A 13856-nucleotide genomic window follows, 5' to 3' on the forward strand; every position below is an offset into this window, starting at 1 on the left:
CTCTGTCACTTTCATCAAGAGGCTCTTTAGTTCTTTACTTCCTACCATAAGTGTGTTGTCATCTGCAAATCTGGGGTTATTGATATTTCTCCCAGTAATCTTGAGTCCAGCTTGTGTTTCCTCCAGCGCAGCATTTCTTATGATGTACTCTGCATATAAGTTGAATAAGCAGGGTGACAATATACAGCCTTGATGTACTCTCTTCCCTATTTGGAACCAGTCCACTGTTCCATGTCCAGTTCTAACTGTTGCTTCCTGACCTGCATATAATTTCTCAAAAGGCAGGTCAAGTGGTCTGGGGTATTCCCATCTCTTTAAGAATTTTCCATGGTTTGTTGTGATCCACACAGTCAAAGGCTTTGGCATCAACTTTATTCATTCATTCATATAGCAACCACTTGATTTTTTTGCAAGTTCAGGTTTGAGTGTATATGCATATGTGCATGTTTATGAAAATTTCTCAAGTTCTCAATAAATTATGTTTAATTAGTTTTTAAAATATAAATTTAAGTTGAAACTTCCTTACGTTGGTTTGAATTAGAAGGTCTGTCTGGGTGATTAAGAGAGATAAATTTGATATTCATAAGTCTGAGTTTTAAAAAATATAGGTTTCAGTACATTAGATAAAAACATTAAAGCTAAAAGTAAGATGAAGCTAAAGATTCCAACAAATTTTTGTTGAGGTACTTGAAAAAATTCTCATAAAATTTCAATTATTTTACTATCAATAAGGGTACAAAAAAGGTTTTTGAATCATAGAAATTTCATGTTACAGCAATGACCTCTCATAACAGAGATATTAAAGGACTTTCACAAGATAATATAACTAATCCAGAGTAAAGCCCAATTAAAATATTGGTCTTAATAATTGAGGATATACCAATTACTATTATATAAGAAAATTTCTTTTACTCTGTTTATACAACCCAGTTTAATGAATGCTGAATGTAAGGGAATGAATTCTCTGAAACTGGATGAATGTCACTCCAGGATGAATTTTTCTCTAGAAATGTATACTTCAGCATTAATAGTTCAAAAATGTATATGTTAGTGACAAAGAGACATTTCTATATTTGGGTAAAATGTCACACTCTAGATTTTAAAGTATATGCCTCAGACTGGTGCCAAGTTACTTCCATGAAAAGCATTGGGTTGGATTTGAGGAAAGCTTTCAGTTTATGAGTTAATAATTAATCAGTTAAACTGATTGTTAATTGCTCAATCATTTCTGACTCTTTGCAATCCCATGGACTGTAGCTGCCAGCCTCCTCTGTCCATAGGATTGTCCAAGCAAGAATATTGGACTGGGTTGCCATTCCCTTCTCCAGGAGATCTTTCCGACTCAGGGATCAAACCTAGGGTCCTGCATTGCAGGCACATTCTTTACCATGAGCATTAATGTGTGTTATTTAGCTTATGTGTAGGTCAGTCACTCTGAAAACTATGTGAGATGAAAATGATTCAGTTAATAATGTAACTAATGTTATGGTAAGATTGAGAAAAAAAATCGAACAAATATTCATGAATCTTAGAAAAAAAGCCAAAGCAAATTTCCAGCTATACAGTGTAATAAACAGGGATATGAGTTTAGTTTTCAGATCCTCTTTTAATTGCCTGTTCTTCTTAGTTGTAGATTTCTGGGTCAACAATATAATTAAATCAGTTGAAATTTGTTAAATGGGAGATTGTGTTGCTTATAAGTAACATGAGTATATTTTCATACAGGTATGTTTGCATGGGTGTAATGCTTTTATGTTTGTAGAGTTTATTTTGACTAAAATAAGTCAAGCATAGTGTAATTTTTATCTACATGGTTGTTCTTGTGATATTCATTTCTGTCCTTAAGTATGTCAAATTTGGAGGAAAAAAATTATATTCCTATCAACGTTATTTTTAGGTAATAGCCCCTGAGCACCTATAGTGAACTATTTATTTTCCTGTTAGAAAATCTGTTTTTCACTTATGACATTGGAAGCACAAAAAGAAAGAGGGAGAGTTGCATACTGAAGATACTGAATAAAGCAAAGCACAGGATAAGGACAGGAAATAGACTTGTGAGTGAACCATGAAAGAAGGAGAAGCCCATTTTCTGCATTTTCTAAATGTTTCTGAGTTCCAGTGCCTTATGTTTTAGACTTATTTAAATTTCTGTTGTTTAATCACAAAGGCACATCTGACTCTTGTGACCCCAGGGACTGTAGCCTGCCAGGATCCTCTGTTCATGGGATTTTTCCGGCAAGAATACTGGAATGAATTGCCATTTCCTTCTCAGGGTATCTGCCCAACTCAGGGATCAAACCCGCGTATCCTGCATTGGCAGGCAGATTCTTTACCACTGAGCTACCTGGGAAACCCTTAAATTTCTGAGTATCAGGTAAATAGTAAAGTTGCTAATCAACTGATAAACGTCTCTGCTGCTGGAGCTCAGCAAACAGGCATCTCTTCACTGCCCTCTTCTCTGCTCCAATGTCACCATCTTCCAAGCCAAGAGGTCCTTTGAGATGGTACTCTCATCTTTCCTATAAAGTCAGTAAGAAGTGGACTTTCATTACCTTCTATTCTTGGCCAGCTAGTGGGCAAAAGAGAGGAGAAGGGTCATTGGCCCTTATTTGATTAAGGACTTCTCCGAAAATCCCTTTTCAGTCCTAGATTTTGCAAATATGCCATTAGAACACTGCCATTCTGTAATGGAACTCTGAATGGTTTAGTTCTGTTTATGACTAGCTTTCCCTCCGAGACAAGTAGACATTATTGAAACTGAAACCCGAACTCAAAGATATGTTCAGGGCATCTGGACTGGAGCTGCCTTGTGCTCTGATGCCTTTGCTTTGAATTGCTCCTACTCCACACGTGCGTTTCCTCTCTCTGCCTCTCTCTCCTGCATCATGGTCCTGATCACAGTCTTCCCTTTTCCATTACTACAGCTCTAGCTTAGACTGCACTGGTTACCAGGCTCCCTCATCTACCTCCAGCCATTCTACTTTTCAATCTGATAATCAGTGACATTAGCATGTAGGAATTACATTATTCTCCTTGTTAAATTCTTCTATGACTCCACCAATGGCTATTCGAAAACCTTCCCTCAGTTCAGTTCAGTTCAGTCTTTCAGTCGTGTCTGACTCTTTGTGACCCCATGAATCGCAGCACCAACTCCCAGAGTTCACTCAGACTCACATCCATCGAGTCCGTGATGCCATCCAGCCATCTCATCCTCTGTTGTCCCCTTCTTCTCCTGCTCCCAATCCCTCCCAGCATCAGAGTCTTTTGCAATGAGTCAACTCTTCGCATGAGGTGCCCAAAGTACTGGAGTTTCAGCTTCAGCATCATTCCTTCCAAAGAAATCCCAGGGCTGATATCCTTCAGAATGAACTGGTTGGATCTCCTTGCAGTCCAAGGGACTCTCAAGAGTCTTCTCCAACACCACAGTTCAAAAGCATCAATTCCTCGGTGTTCAGCCTTCTTCACAGTCCAACTCTCACATCCATACATGACCACTGGAAAAACCGTAGCCTTGACTAGATGGACCTTAGTCAGCAAAGTAATGTCTCTGCTTTTGAATATGCTATCTAGGTTGGTCATAACTTTTCTTCCAAGGAGTAAGCGTCTTTTAATTTCATGGTTACAATCACCATCTGCAGTGATGTTGCCCTAATCTGCATTCAAGCATTTTACAATTATTTATCTCTATGTGGTTTATCCCATACTCTAAAGAATTTGCATGAATCCATCTTTCTTATTTTTTTTTCTTGTTATCATTTTCTGGTAACTTTTCTATGTTGTTTATTCCAACCCATCTTAAGTATAAATTCCCTCTAAAATCCTTTTCTAATTCTACCTAGTAAAAATAATGTCTTCTGTAAATTAATTTCCCTATTGCTTTATTTACACTCTCTTTAGGGAATTTATTAAATATTTATGCCAAGATCACTTGCATAATTTATACTGTGCGTGTGTGTGTAGGTGTGTGCATTTGTGTGTATGTGCAACCATACTTTTAGGACTAAGGAGAATAATTATATGATTATTTCCACAGATGCTTTCAGGCCTTAGACAAATTCAATAGCCAACCCTGATAATAAATAAAGCAATTCAAAATTATTGCTTAAAATGTTGAATGCCATAAATAAGAAGGTGGATAGAGTGATAAAGGACTAGCAATACCAAGTATAATTTACAGTGGGCATGAAAGTTGGTATCACTGTTTAAGAATATTATTCGATCCAGAAATTCCATTCCTAGGTACAAGACCAACAGACATGGACAAAAATGTACAAAGGAACCATATTCTTAATAGCCATAGACTGGAAACTACACAGATATCATCAAAAAGAGATTGATAAATAAGTTGTGTCATTTTCAAAAATCAAAATCTTATGCAGAATTGATATAACAAAAATGATTGCTACTAACAGAGAAAGTTAAACATAAAAAGTACATACTTTGATTTGTTTATATAAAGTTTAAAAGTTTGTGAAAGTAATCTGTGGTGATAGCAGTTAGATTTGTGATTGTGAAATGGAATGACTAAGAAAGGACAAGAGGGAGGTTCTTGGGATGCAGACACTCTTCCAGGTTTTTGTCTGTGTTGTGTCACACAAGCATGTTCACATTTTAAAAAGGTGTCAAGCTGTACACTGTGCATTTTCCTGTTTGTATGAATGAAAGTGAAAGTGAAAGTCGCTCCGTTGTGTCTGATTCTTTGGGACTCCATGGACTCTAGGCCAGAATACTGGAGTGGGTGGCCTTTCACTTCTCCAGGGGATCTTCCCAACCCAGGGATCTAATGTATGCTATACCTCAAAAACAAGTTCAAAATTAATAATGATTGCAATGAATCAAAATATATAGAATAAAAGAAAAATCCATGGGCCCATGAGTAATACTTAGTAATTAAAGGGAGAAGAGGACCAAATTGTACATATAAAAGAATGCAGAAGTGATGATAAAATAAGAAAGCCCTCAATTATCAAACACCATGTAATAACTGATGTAGGCACATAATTAGCACTCAATAACAAGCAGTCATTTAAGTGTTTTTGTTTTATTGTTATTTTCAATGCAATGCTTACCTTCGGGGACTTGGATAAACAATCATATGTGCCTGCTGGGCTGTGTGATCAGAGTCCCAGCAGACTCTCTCTCTATATATATAGTGTGTGTTTTGTTGGAATATAACTGGTGAAAGTATGTTTTTTCAGAAGCAGCAGTGATTTGCAGTGGGTGTATTTTTTTTTTCTTTGCTGTTTTATTCCATTCTTGACCAAAGCTTCCTCTAAGTGGTTTTTTATGGAAAATTGTCCCACTAACTTAAAGGGTGAGGTGGGAGATATACTTAAATTGTCTTCTAAAAAATTAAATACTGAATATGTTAATATATATATACACACACACACATAGAGTGTGTAGCTTATGAAATAGATATCCAAAATGACCAGATGAATTAAAAGCATATGAGTTTAATTATTCTCCTGTAAAGACTACAGTCTACTTAAAAGTAGTGCAACTGAAGTTTCATGTGACTTTCCTTTATCTCTCAATTATTTTCTTTTTATCCTTTTGTGGTTTCCTTCATATTTGACCAATATCCCATTTTAATGTGATTTTTATGTCATCACTTTTTCTTCTCTGCCTGTTTAACTTGTCCTTATGTAGCACTTATTTTCACAGAGGCCTCTATGACTTTGTGGCAGCAGGAAGAAATATTAAACCAAAAAATTGTCAAGCAGCAGGGTGTAATGCAATACATACAGGTCTGGGTATCAGACAGATGGGCCTGGTTCTAACAGCAGGATACCTGCTTACTCACCAAGAGAGCATGTCTATAAAAATGTGAATAATGAATAGTTAGAGTAAGTGTTCTTGCTGTTAAGTTGCTAAGTTGAATCCGACTTTTTGCAACCCCAGGGACTGCAGCCTGCCAGTCTTCCTTGACCTTCCTATCTCCTAGAGTTTGCTCAGACTCACATCCTTTGAGTTGGTGATGCCATCCAACCATCTCATCCTCTGTTGTCCCCTTTTCCTCCTGACCTCCATCTTTCCCAGCATCAGGTTCTTTTCCAATGAATCAGCTCTTTGCATCAGGTGGCCAGAGTAGTGGCGCTTCAGCTTCAGCATCAGTCCTTCCAATGAATGTTTGGGGCTGATTTCCCTTTAAGATTGACTACTTTGATCTCTTGGCAGTCCATGGAACTCTCAAGAGCTTTAGGCTTATTAAATAGTGCCTATTAAATTGTTTTTGTCTTCATCATTCCTAGAGAATAACAGGAAATAATAATAAGGAAATTGTTTGTAAGTGCACTGGTGACCTGATTCATTGGGAAGCATTTTTTTCTAACAAACAGCGATGTTAGCAAGGGAACATCTCTTGTCATCTGGAAGATACACTGTAAAGGGATAGATGAAAAGAGAAAGCTGAGAAGATACCTCTCAGGTTCGGCTGCCACCTTTAATCATAGCTTGGATCTTAGGGCTACAGAAGATAAAACACAAACAAGCCAAAAACCTGAGTGAGGAATTTAAAAACTTGTACTGCAGAGGAAAATCTGGGGTTTAAAGCAAATCATTAACTATTTTTCAGTGCCTTTCTTATTATTTAGGTAGGCCACATCACTGGGAAGGAAAAGCAAAGATTGACAGAAAAGAAGTTGGGAGCAAGAAAGACTTTTATCAAGGGTTTTCATAGGCATTGAGTTTAAGATTTCATAAAATGTCACAATTCAGACAGATAAAACAAAGAATACCGTGTCATTCTATTGCAGTTTTTTTTTTTTTTAATCTAATTGTTTTTTTTTGTCTTTGGAGGGGAAAAAGCTGCATCTGTCATGGAGGGGAAAAAAAGAAAAAAAAAAAAACAACCACCCGGCTAAAGATGTGTGATCTTGTTCAACATTGCTGTAGCATGCTGTCTTAAATCACAGGCTTGAGCAAATGAACCCCTCCTGACCCCTGCTTTCTTCTTCTTTCTAGGTGCCTCCCATACTCCTTGATAAGCAGTTCTCTGAATTCACTCCAGACATTACGCCCATCATTTTGGCAGCCCATACAAATAATTATGAGATAATAAAACTTTTGGTTCAGAAAGGCGTCTCAGTGCCCAGACCCCACGAGGTCCGTTGTAACTGCGTTGAATGCGTGTCTAGCTCAGATGTGGACAGTCTCCGCCACTCTCGCTCCAGACTCAACATCTACAAGGCCCTGGCCAGCCCGTCTCTCATTGCCCTGTCCAGTGAAGACCCTTTTCTCACGGCCTTTCAGTTGAGTTGGGAGCTCCAGGAACTGAGTAAGGTGGAAAATGAATTCAAGTCAGAATATGAGGAGCTGTCTCGACAGTGCAAACAATTTGCCAAGGACCTACTGGATCAGACAAGAAGTTCCCGAGAGCTGGAAATCATTCTTAATTACCGTGATGACAACAGTCTCCTGGAAGAACAAAGTGGAAACGATCTCGCGAGACTCAAATTGGCCATTAAGTACCGTCAGAAAGAGGTGAGTGTTGCTAGACTTTATCCATCAAAATGCCACAGAACTTAATCACAGGGGGGAAAAGTTGGTACTCCAAAATTAGGTTGGGGTTTTAAAGTATTTTCTATTTAACTGTAAGTGGATGAAATGTTGGCCAGATTACTGATTATGAAACACATTTAGGAGGGGCAGTAAGTGGTTTAATAATTGGTGATGTTTTTTGACATCTGTATTAAAATATACACATTTACTGGGGTGAAAATGGTAAAACTAATGAATTCTAGACTCTCTGTATGAAGAGTTCTGATTCTGCCATTTATAAGTCTTGTTCCTTTAGAGGGTCACACAGATTTCTTGGAGCTTTGGTTTTCTCATCTGCTTAATGGACTTAATATTTATATTTGATTATATATATACTTCTTTATACATATAAAATATTTTTCTCACAGATTTGAAGGAAGTATAAAATGAGTGGATATATATGAATGCTCTGAGCAAATAATAATGTGTGATATTAATAAAAATACGTTATTAGAAATTATTACTAAAAGAAAGCTTTTAGTCCAACAGCAGGTAGAAGTTCTAAAACTTCTCTCACATCTGGCTTAGTTTCTTTATTTGTCAGGAATGAGAAGTTAAAGAAGTCAGTTGCAGGAGAGTAATACAGTTTTCATTAGATTTCTGTGAATTTGAATATTAAATGAGGAAAATTCAGATCTATTATACATATTGCCTAGCATAATTGTTTTTTGCTTCTATCACTGATATTGAGTAAGTTCTCAAAAGTATGCTTACTTCTACCTCCAAAAAATATTGGTTTTCTTTTCATTGGTGAATTATAGTAATTATTCTAGAATAAAAATATTGGAAAACTACATATATAAGATGAAAAAGAAAAAGAAGCTTCTGAAAAAAATGTATTTAATTTTTTTTTTGAGTTGGCCCTGAATATTCCACATTAGCCCTGGCTGCATTATCTGTTGCTACTTACTAAGTACTTAAGGTTCAAGATACCTGAATTTGCTTCTTTGAGTTTATCCTGTAGTTCTTTGGCCAGTTGTCATGGAGCCTAAAAGTAATTAACAATCTTTTCCCTCAACAGCAAAGGAAATGGCTTCTTTTGTGTGTATTACCTCTGACTCTAAAATCACATGCACTAGGTTGAGCCATGTCAATACAATCAACTCATTTTTTTAGAGTCTTACGTTTAGAACTCACGATTCTGTTTTTTTCCTAAGATATTAGAATAATTTTAATATGCAACTAGAAAGAAATTAATGAAAATCTTCACTTGACTAAAGATGGTTTTTCTTTGCTTAGATCCTTTTGTATTTTTTAGGAATAGACTCAATTTCAAGGTTTATTGAACAAAGAGCCACAAATTGAGTCCTTGGTTAGGTATGTTAGAAGCAAAGCAATAGAAAACATTTGATAATTTCTAACACTTCTTTCAAGATGCTTGTACTTTTTGTTTCTGTGAAGTTATGGATTTGGAGGGTGATAGAACCTAACAGTGCAGCAGGATGAAGGAAGGCTAAAAACACATAACATGTAATAAGAAAATATGAAGTAGTAATAGCTTTTAAAAGATACATTTTTTAAAATGACTCTGCATTTGCATTTTATATTTTAGTTTTTGAAATAACAATGGAGGGGGAAAAAAGCAAAATCATTACAGAATTGTTCTGGAGTATCTCATTCGATATTAAAGAGCATATTTCCCTAGAGTTGACAGTTTTTCAAGAGCAAAGTAATGTTGGACGGCTAATAATGGCTTTATAGAATCAAGAATAAGATTTTACATTCACATACATTCTTTGAAATCATAGGTTGTGTTTTATGAAACTTACTCCTAAACTATTCAAAAATTACCGATCTGGAAATACTTGATAAGATTTTCTAGTAAGAGCACGTGTGTTAAATAAAACTCTACTTTAGCATAAATGTCTTCCCGTTTACTGTTGTTTTTTTTTTAAAGGGCATAGACTGAACAGGAAAAACTTTTTTGAGAAAAAGTTTTATTGGAGTATAGTTGATTTATAATGTATTAATTTCAGCTGTACAGCAAAGTTAATTATACATATTACTTATATCTACTCTTTTATTAGAGTATTTTTCCATATAGGCTATTACAGAGTATTGAGTAGAGTTCCCTATGCTACAAATCCTCACAAAATACTAGCAAATCGAATCCAACAACACATTGCTCTATACCTTTTTAACCACAAGTTCTCCTTGTTTCAGTCTACAAAAGTTTGAGGTTTGTCTTTGACCCATCCATCTCTGATGTTTTGGGATTGCCTTCCCACTAATGTTCACATGGCTGAGTCCTACTCACTCTTAAAACCTCACTCAGTTCTCTGTTCCCACAGAGAGATTCCAAGAAGCAGTTCTTCCATACAGCCTTTAGGATAAATGCCTTCATTGTACACAGAATGGCTGCACTGTATTGCTGTATTTTACTTGCCTTTTCTAGGACACAATTGAGCGACTTCACTTCACTTCACTTCTCTAGGCTGTCAGTGTCAGGAACACATTTGTCTCATTCATCAGTCCTACTTCAGTACCTGGTAGAGAAAGGATGCTCCATGTGAATTGATCTCAATATGCTCAATATGAATGCATTTGAATAAAGTTTCAAAATCTCTTAATTCTGGAAGGCTCCCTGCATGTTTCCTTGCCTGATTAATTTGCAGTGTTTAGGTTAATAATGGAAAGCAATTAAATATATTTTTTGTATGAAAAGGTTGCAATGCAATCCCTGTATAGCTCTTCAAATTAAAGTGAAAAAATATATAAAATCTCTATATGGTCAACAGCCTATGTTCTTTTAAATTTACTTTTCCTTTTCTTGAAGGTAAGTCAACAATTTTGCAACATTAACTTTCAACTTGGTATTAATCTGGGTTCTGTCTTAGAAATTAAGGGAGTTGTTAAAGAGGAAGGAGAGAAATCAACATGGGGACAGCCCTGGACTCACCTGTTTATCCTATCCTAGAGCAATATGAAGAGATTTGTATCAATCAGCTGCTTTCTATAGCAGGTGGTATCAGAACCTTGGGACTGTGTGGTGAACAATGACTCTCTCCTCTTAGATCCTTTAGATTCTGGTGGCTGGTCAACAGTTGTGTAAGAGTTTTGCATTTGCTACAAATTGGGCAAGATGAGCTGACCTTTGTTAGGCTCTCAAATATGCAGATGACACCACCCTTATGGCAGAAAGTGAAGAGGATCTAAAAAGCCTCTTGATGAAAGTGAAAGAGGAGAGTGAAAAAGTTGGCTTAAAACCCAACATTCAGAAAACGAAGATCATGGCATCTGGACCCATCACTTCATGGCAAATAGATGGGGAAACAGTGGAAACAGTGTCAGACTTTATTTTTGGGGGCTCCAAAATCACTGCAGATGGTGATTGCAGCCATGAAATTAAAAGACGCTTACTGCTTGGAAGAAAAGTTATGACCAACCTAGATAGCATATTAAAAAGCAGAGACATTACTTTGCCGACTAAGGTCCTTCTAGTCAAGGCTATGGTTTTTCCAGTGGTCATGTATGGATGTGAGAGTTGGACTGTGAAGAAGGCTGAGCGCCAAAGAATTGAAGCTTTTGAACTGTGGTGTTGGAGAAGACTCTTGAGAGTCCCTTGGACTGCAAGGAGATCCAGTCAGTCCATTCTGAAGATCAGCCCTGGGATTTCTTTGGAAGGAATGATGCTAAAGCTGAAGCTCCAGTACTTTGGGCACCTCATGCAAAGAGTTGACTCATTGGAAAAGACTTTGATGCTGGGAGGGATTGGGGGCAGGAGGAGAAGGAGACGACCGAGGATGAGATGGCTGGATGGCATCACTGACTTGATGGACGTGAGTCTGAGTGAACTCCAGGAGTTGGTGACGGACAGGGAGGCCTGGTGTGCTGTGATTCATGGGGTCTCAAAGAGTCGGACACGACTGAGCAACTGAACTGAAGTCACTCAGTCATGTCCAACTCTTTATGACCCCGTGGACTGCAGCATGCCAGGCCTCTCTGTCCATCACCAACTCCCAGAGTTTAGTCAAACTCATGTCCATTGAGTCAGTGATGCCATCCAACCATCTCTGTCGTCCCCTTCTCCTTCTGCCTTCAATCTTTCCCAGTATCAGGGTCTTTTCAAATGAGTCAGCTCTTCGCATCAGGTGGCCAAAGTATTGGAGTTTCAGCTTCAACATCAGTCCTTCCAATGAATATTCAGAACTGATTTTCTTTAGGATGGATTGGTTGGATCTCCTTGCAGTCCAAGGGACTCTCAAGAGTCTTCTCCAACACCACAGTTCAAAAGCTTCAATTCTTCGGTGCTCAGCTTTCTTTATAGTCCAACTGTGTTAGGCGTATAGTCTGTTAGGCATATAGTCCAACTCTGTTAGGCACTGACTGTCTTTTAAGTCATTTTCTTCATTTCTCACTCTTATTCAAGTCTAGGATGTCTAGAATATACCTTTCATATTTTCTTGTGTCTGGTAAATTCCACATCAGAATATGGATAATTTGGAGGGAAAAAAATGTCTCATACTATTGGGACATTGTCTCGTGGACATCAAACAACTATTATGGAAGAATGGCAAAGGGAGTACTTCTGGGGAGAAAAGTAAGAAAAGGGTATTGCATACAGTGTTCCCCTCCATAACTGAGACTTTTCTGCTGAAATAACTTTGCGAATCATTCACCCAAGTAAATATGGTAATGCCTTTGTCTTAGTTTGCTTTACTTAGCTAACACAGAATGGGTTATTTGAATTTGATTAGGTATTACTTACCACGTCCCTCTCTTTTTTTCTCTCTTCTCTGTTTTGAATTGTTTGGGGAACATTCATGTGTTCAGATCTCTTCTTAAAAACCGCTTTCTCTGGAAGTATGCCCTTAACCTGTTTTCAACTCAGAATTCATCATTGGTTTCTCTTCTATGGCAGCAATGTTGCTTCATTACAAGTACTGTTTTGCCTCCTGCTTGTTTTCACTTTTGGTTTCTTCCATTCAACACCTTGCCTTTGGTCCTACCTCCTCCAATCCATTGACCACGGCACCACCTAAGGGTCTTTGTTTTGTGTTTTAGGAAAAGTAAATCTAGGGATAGTTTTTCAGGTATAGCACTGAAAGCCCCCTGTCTTAGAGAAGCCCTCTGTTTGGTCATCATAAATCTGAGCATGTGCGCTCTGTGTAAAACATTGCAGTGTCTTTCTCACTCTCGCAAATAAAGTCCAAAGTGTCACAGCTCACTTTATATGGATTCTGCCTAAATCGTTAGTTTCATTGTTCACCATCACTACTCGTAGTTCACATTTCAGTCAAATGCAAACACGCATAATTGTACTGCTTTCCTACATTGGGCCTTTCTACCCAGGTCTCTCTTAGCATAAAAAGACCTCCGTCCTGTTTCATGTTGCTTGCCCATTGTTGCGGGTTTTGCCGGATCTCAGTAAAATTGCCTGAGAGGTTGTTGTTTTTTTTTTCTTTCTTTCTTTTTTTTAAATTTTTTTTTAAATTTTAAAATATTTAATTCTTACATGCGTTCCCAAACATGAGAGGTTGTTTTTAAACACTGCACTGCTGCTTCTATCCCAATGCTCAGGACAGTTACACAAAAACCCCTGGAAATGCAGAGGCATTTTTTGAAAGACTACCCAGATAATTCTACTGTGCTGTCAAGGTGAGTAAGTACTACTTGAAATTATATATCAAGGTTTAACTCATGAGTTAAAACTTCTTTAGATTTCCTTGACTTTCTCAAGTAGAGAAGACAGAGGTTGCCAAATGTAACATTATCATAAGCACCTGAGCAACTTTTGGAAGTAACTCTCCTTTTGGCTCAGCTGGTAAAGAATTTGCCTGCAATGCGGAAGACCTGGCTTCAATCCCTGGTTTGGGAAGATCCCCTGGAGATCTTCCAGAGGATCCGGAAGGAGGGGAAAGTCTACCCAATCCATTATTCTGTCCAGGAGAATTCCAGGAACTGTATAGCCCATGGGGTTGCAAAGAGTCGGACACAACTGAGTACTTTCACTTTCATGAATTTTCTTTCTCTCAGCCCCAAGTGCAGAAATTCACCTTAGTAAGTCCTTGCATTTGTGGCATAGCACAGAAGTCCTCTCAAGTTCTTCCCATCTCTCCGTCCTCATGTCATCACCCACCCTGTTATGGTTGCCCTGATCCTGATACCTTTCTTTCTTCTTAAGGTCTATTCCACTGCTAACAGGATTCTTAGAGCTTTCATTTATCTGCAAAGTAAGATCCAAGAGTTAGGTAGGAAAAAAAAAAAAATCCTACCTTAAAAAGGAAAGTAAACCTATGCAAAGATGGAGGGGAAGGGGTCAAACATTAATATTCTCCTGTCACGTGATAGAGAAATGAAAACTTTCCATCTGA

General features: G+C 37.6%; 1 protein-coding gene across 9 annotated transcripts in view; it reads left to right on the forward strand.

The window, feature by feature from the left end:
• The window catches only part of TRPC4 (transient receptor potential cation channel subfamily C member 4), a 212039-nt gene that overhangs the window by 95685 nt on the left and 102498 nt on the right, over positions 1–13856 (forward strand). For all 9 annotated transcript variants that reach the window (XM_060394387.1, XM_060394393.1, XM_060394392.1 and 6 more), the window contains one exon: positions 6967–7485. In XM_060394387.1, the coding sequence (XP_060250370.1) occupies positions 6967–7485 (519 nt within the window). The remainder of the gene's footprint in view (positions 1–6966; positions 7486–13856) is intronic.

This window comes from Ovis aries, chromosome 10, assembly GCF_016772045.2.
Source record: "Ovis aries strain OAR_USU_Benz2616 breed Rambouillet chromosome 10, ARS-UI_Ramb_v3.0, whole genome shotgun sequence".
NCBI lineage: Eukaryota > Metazoa > Chordata > Mammalia > Artiodactyla > Bovidae > Ovis > Ovis aries.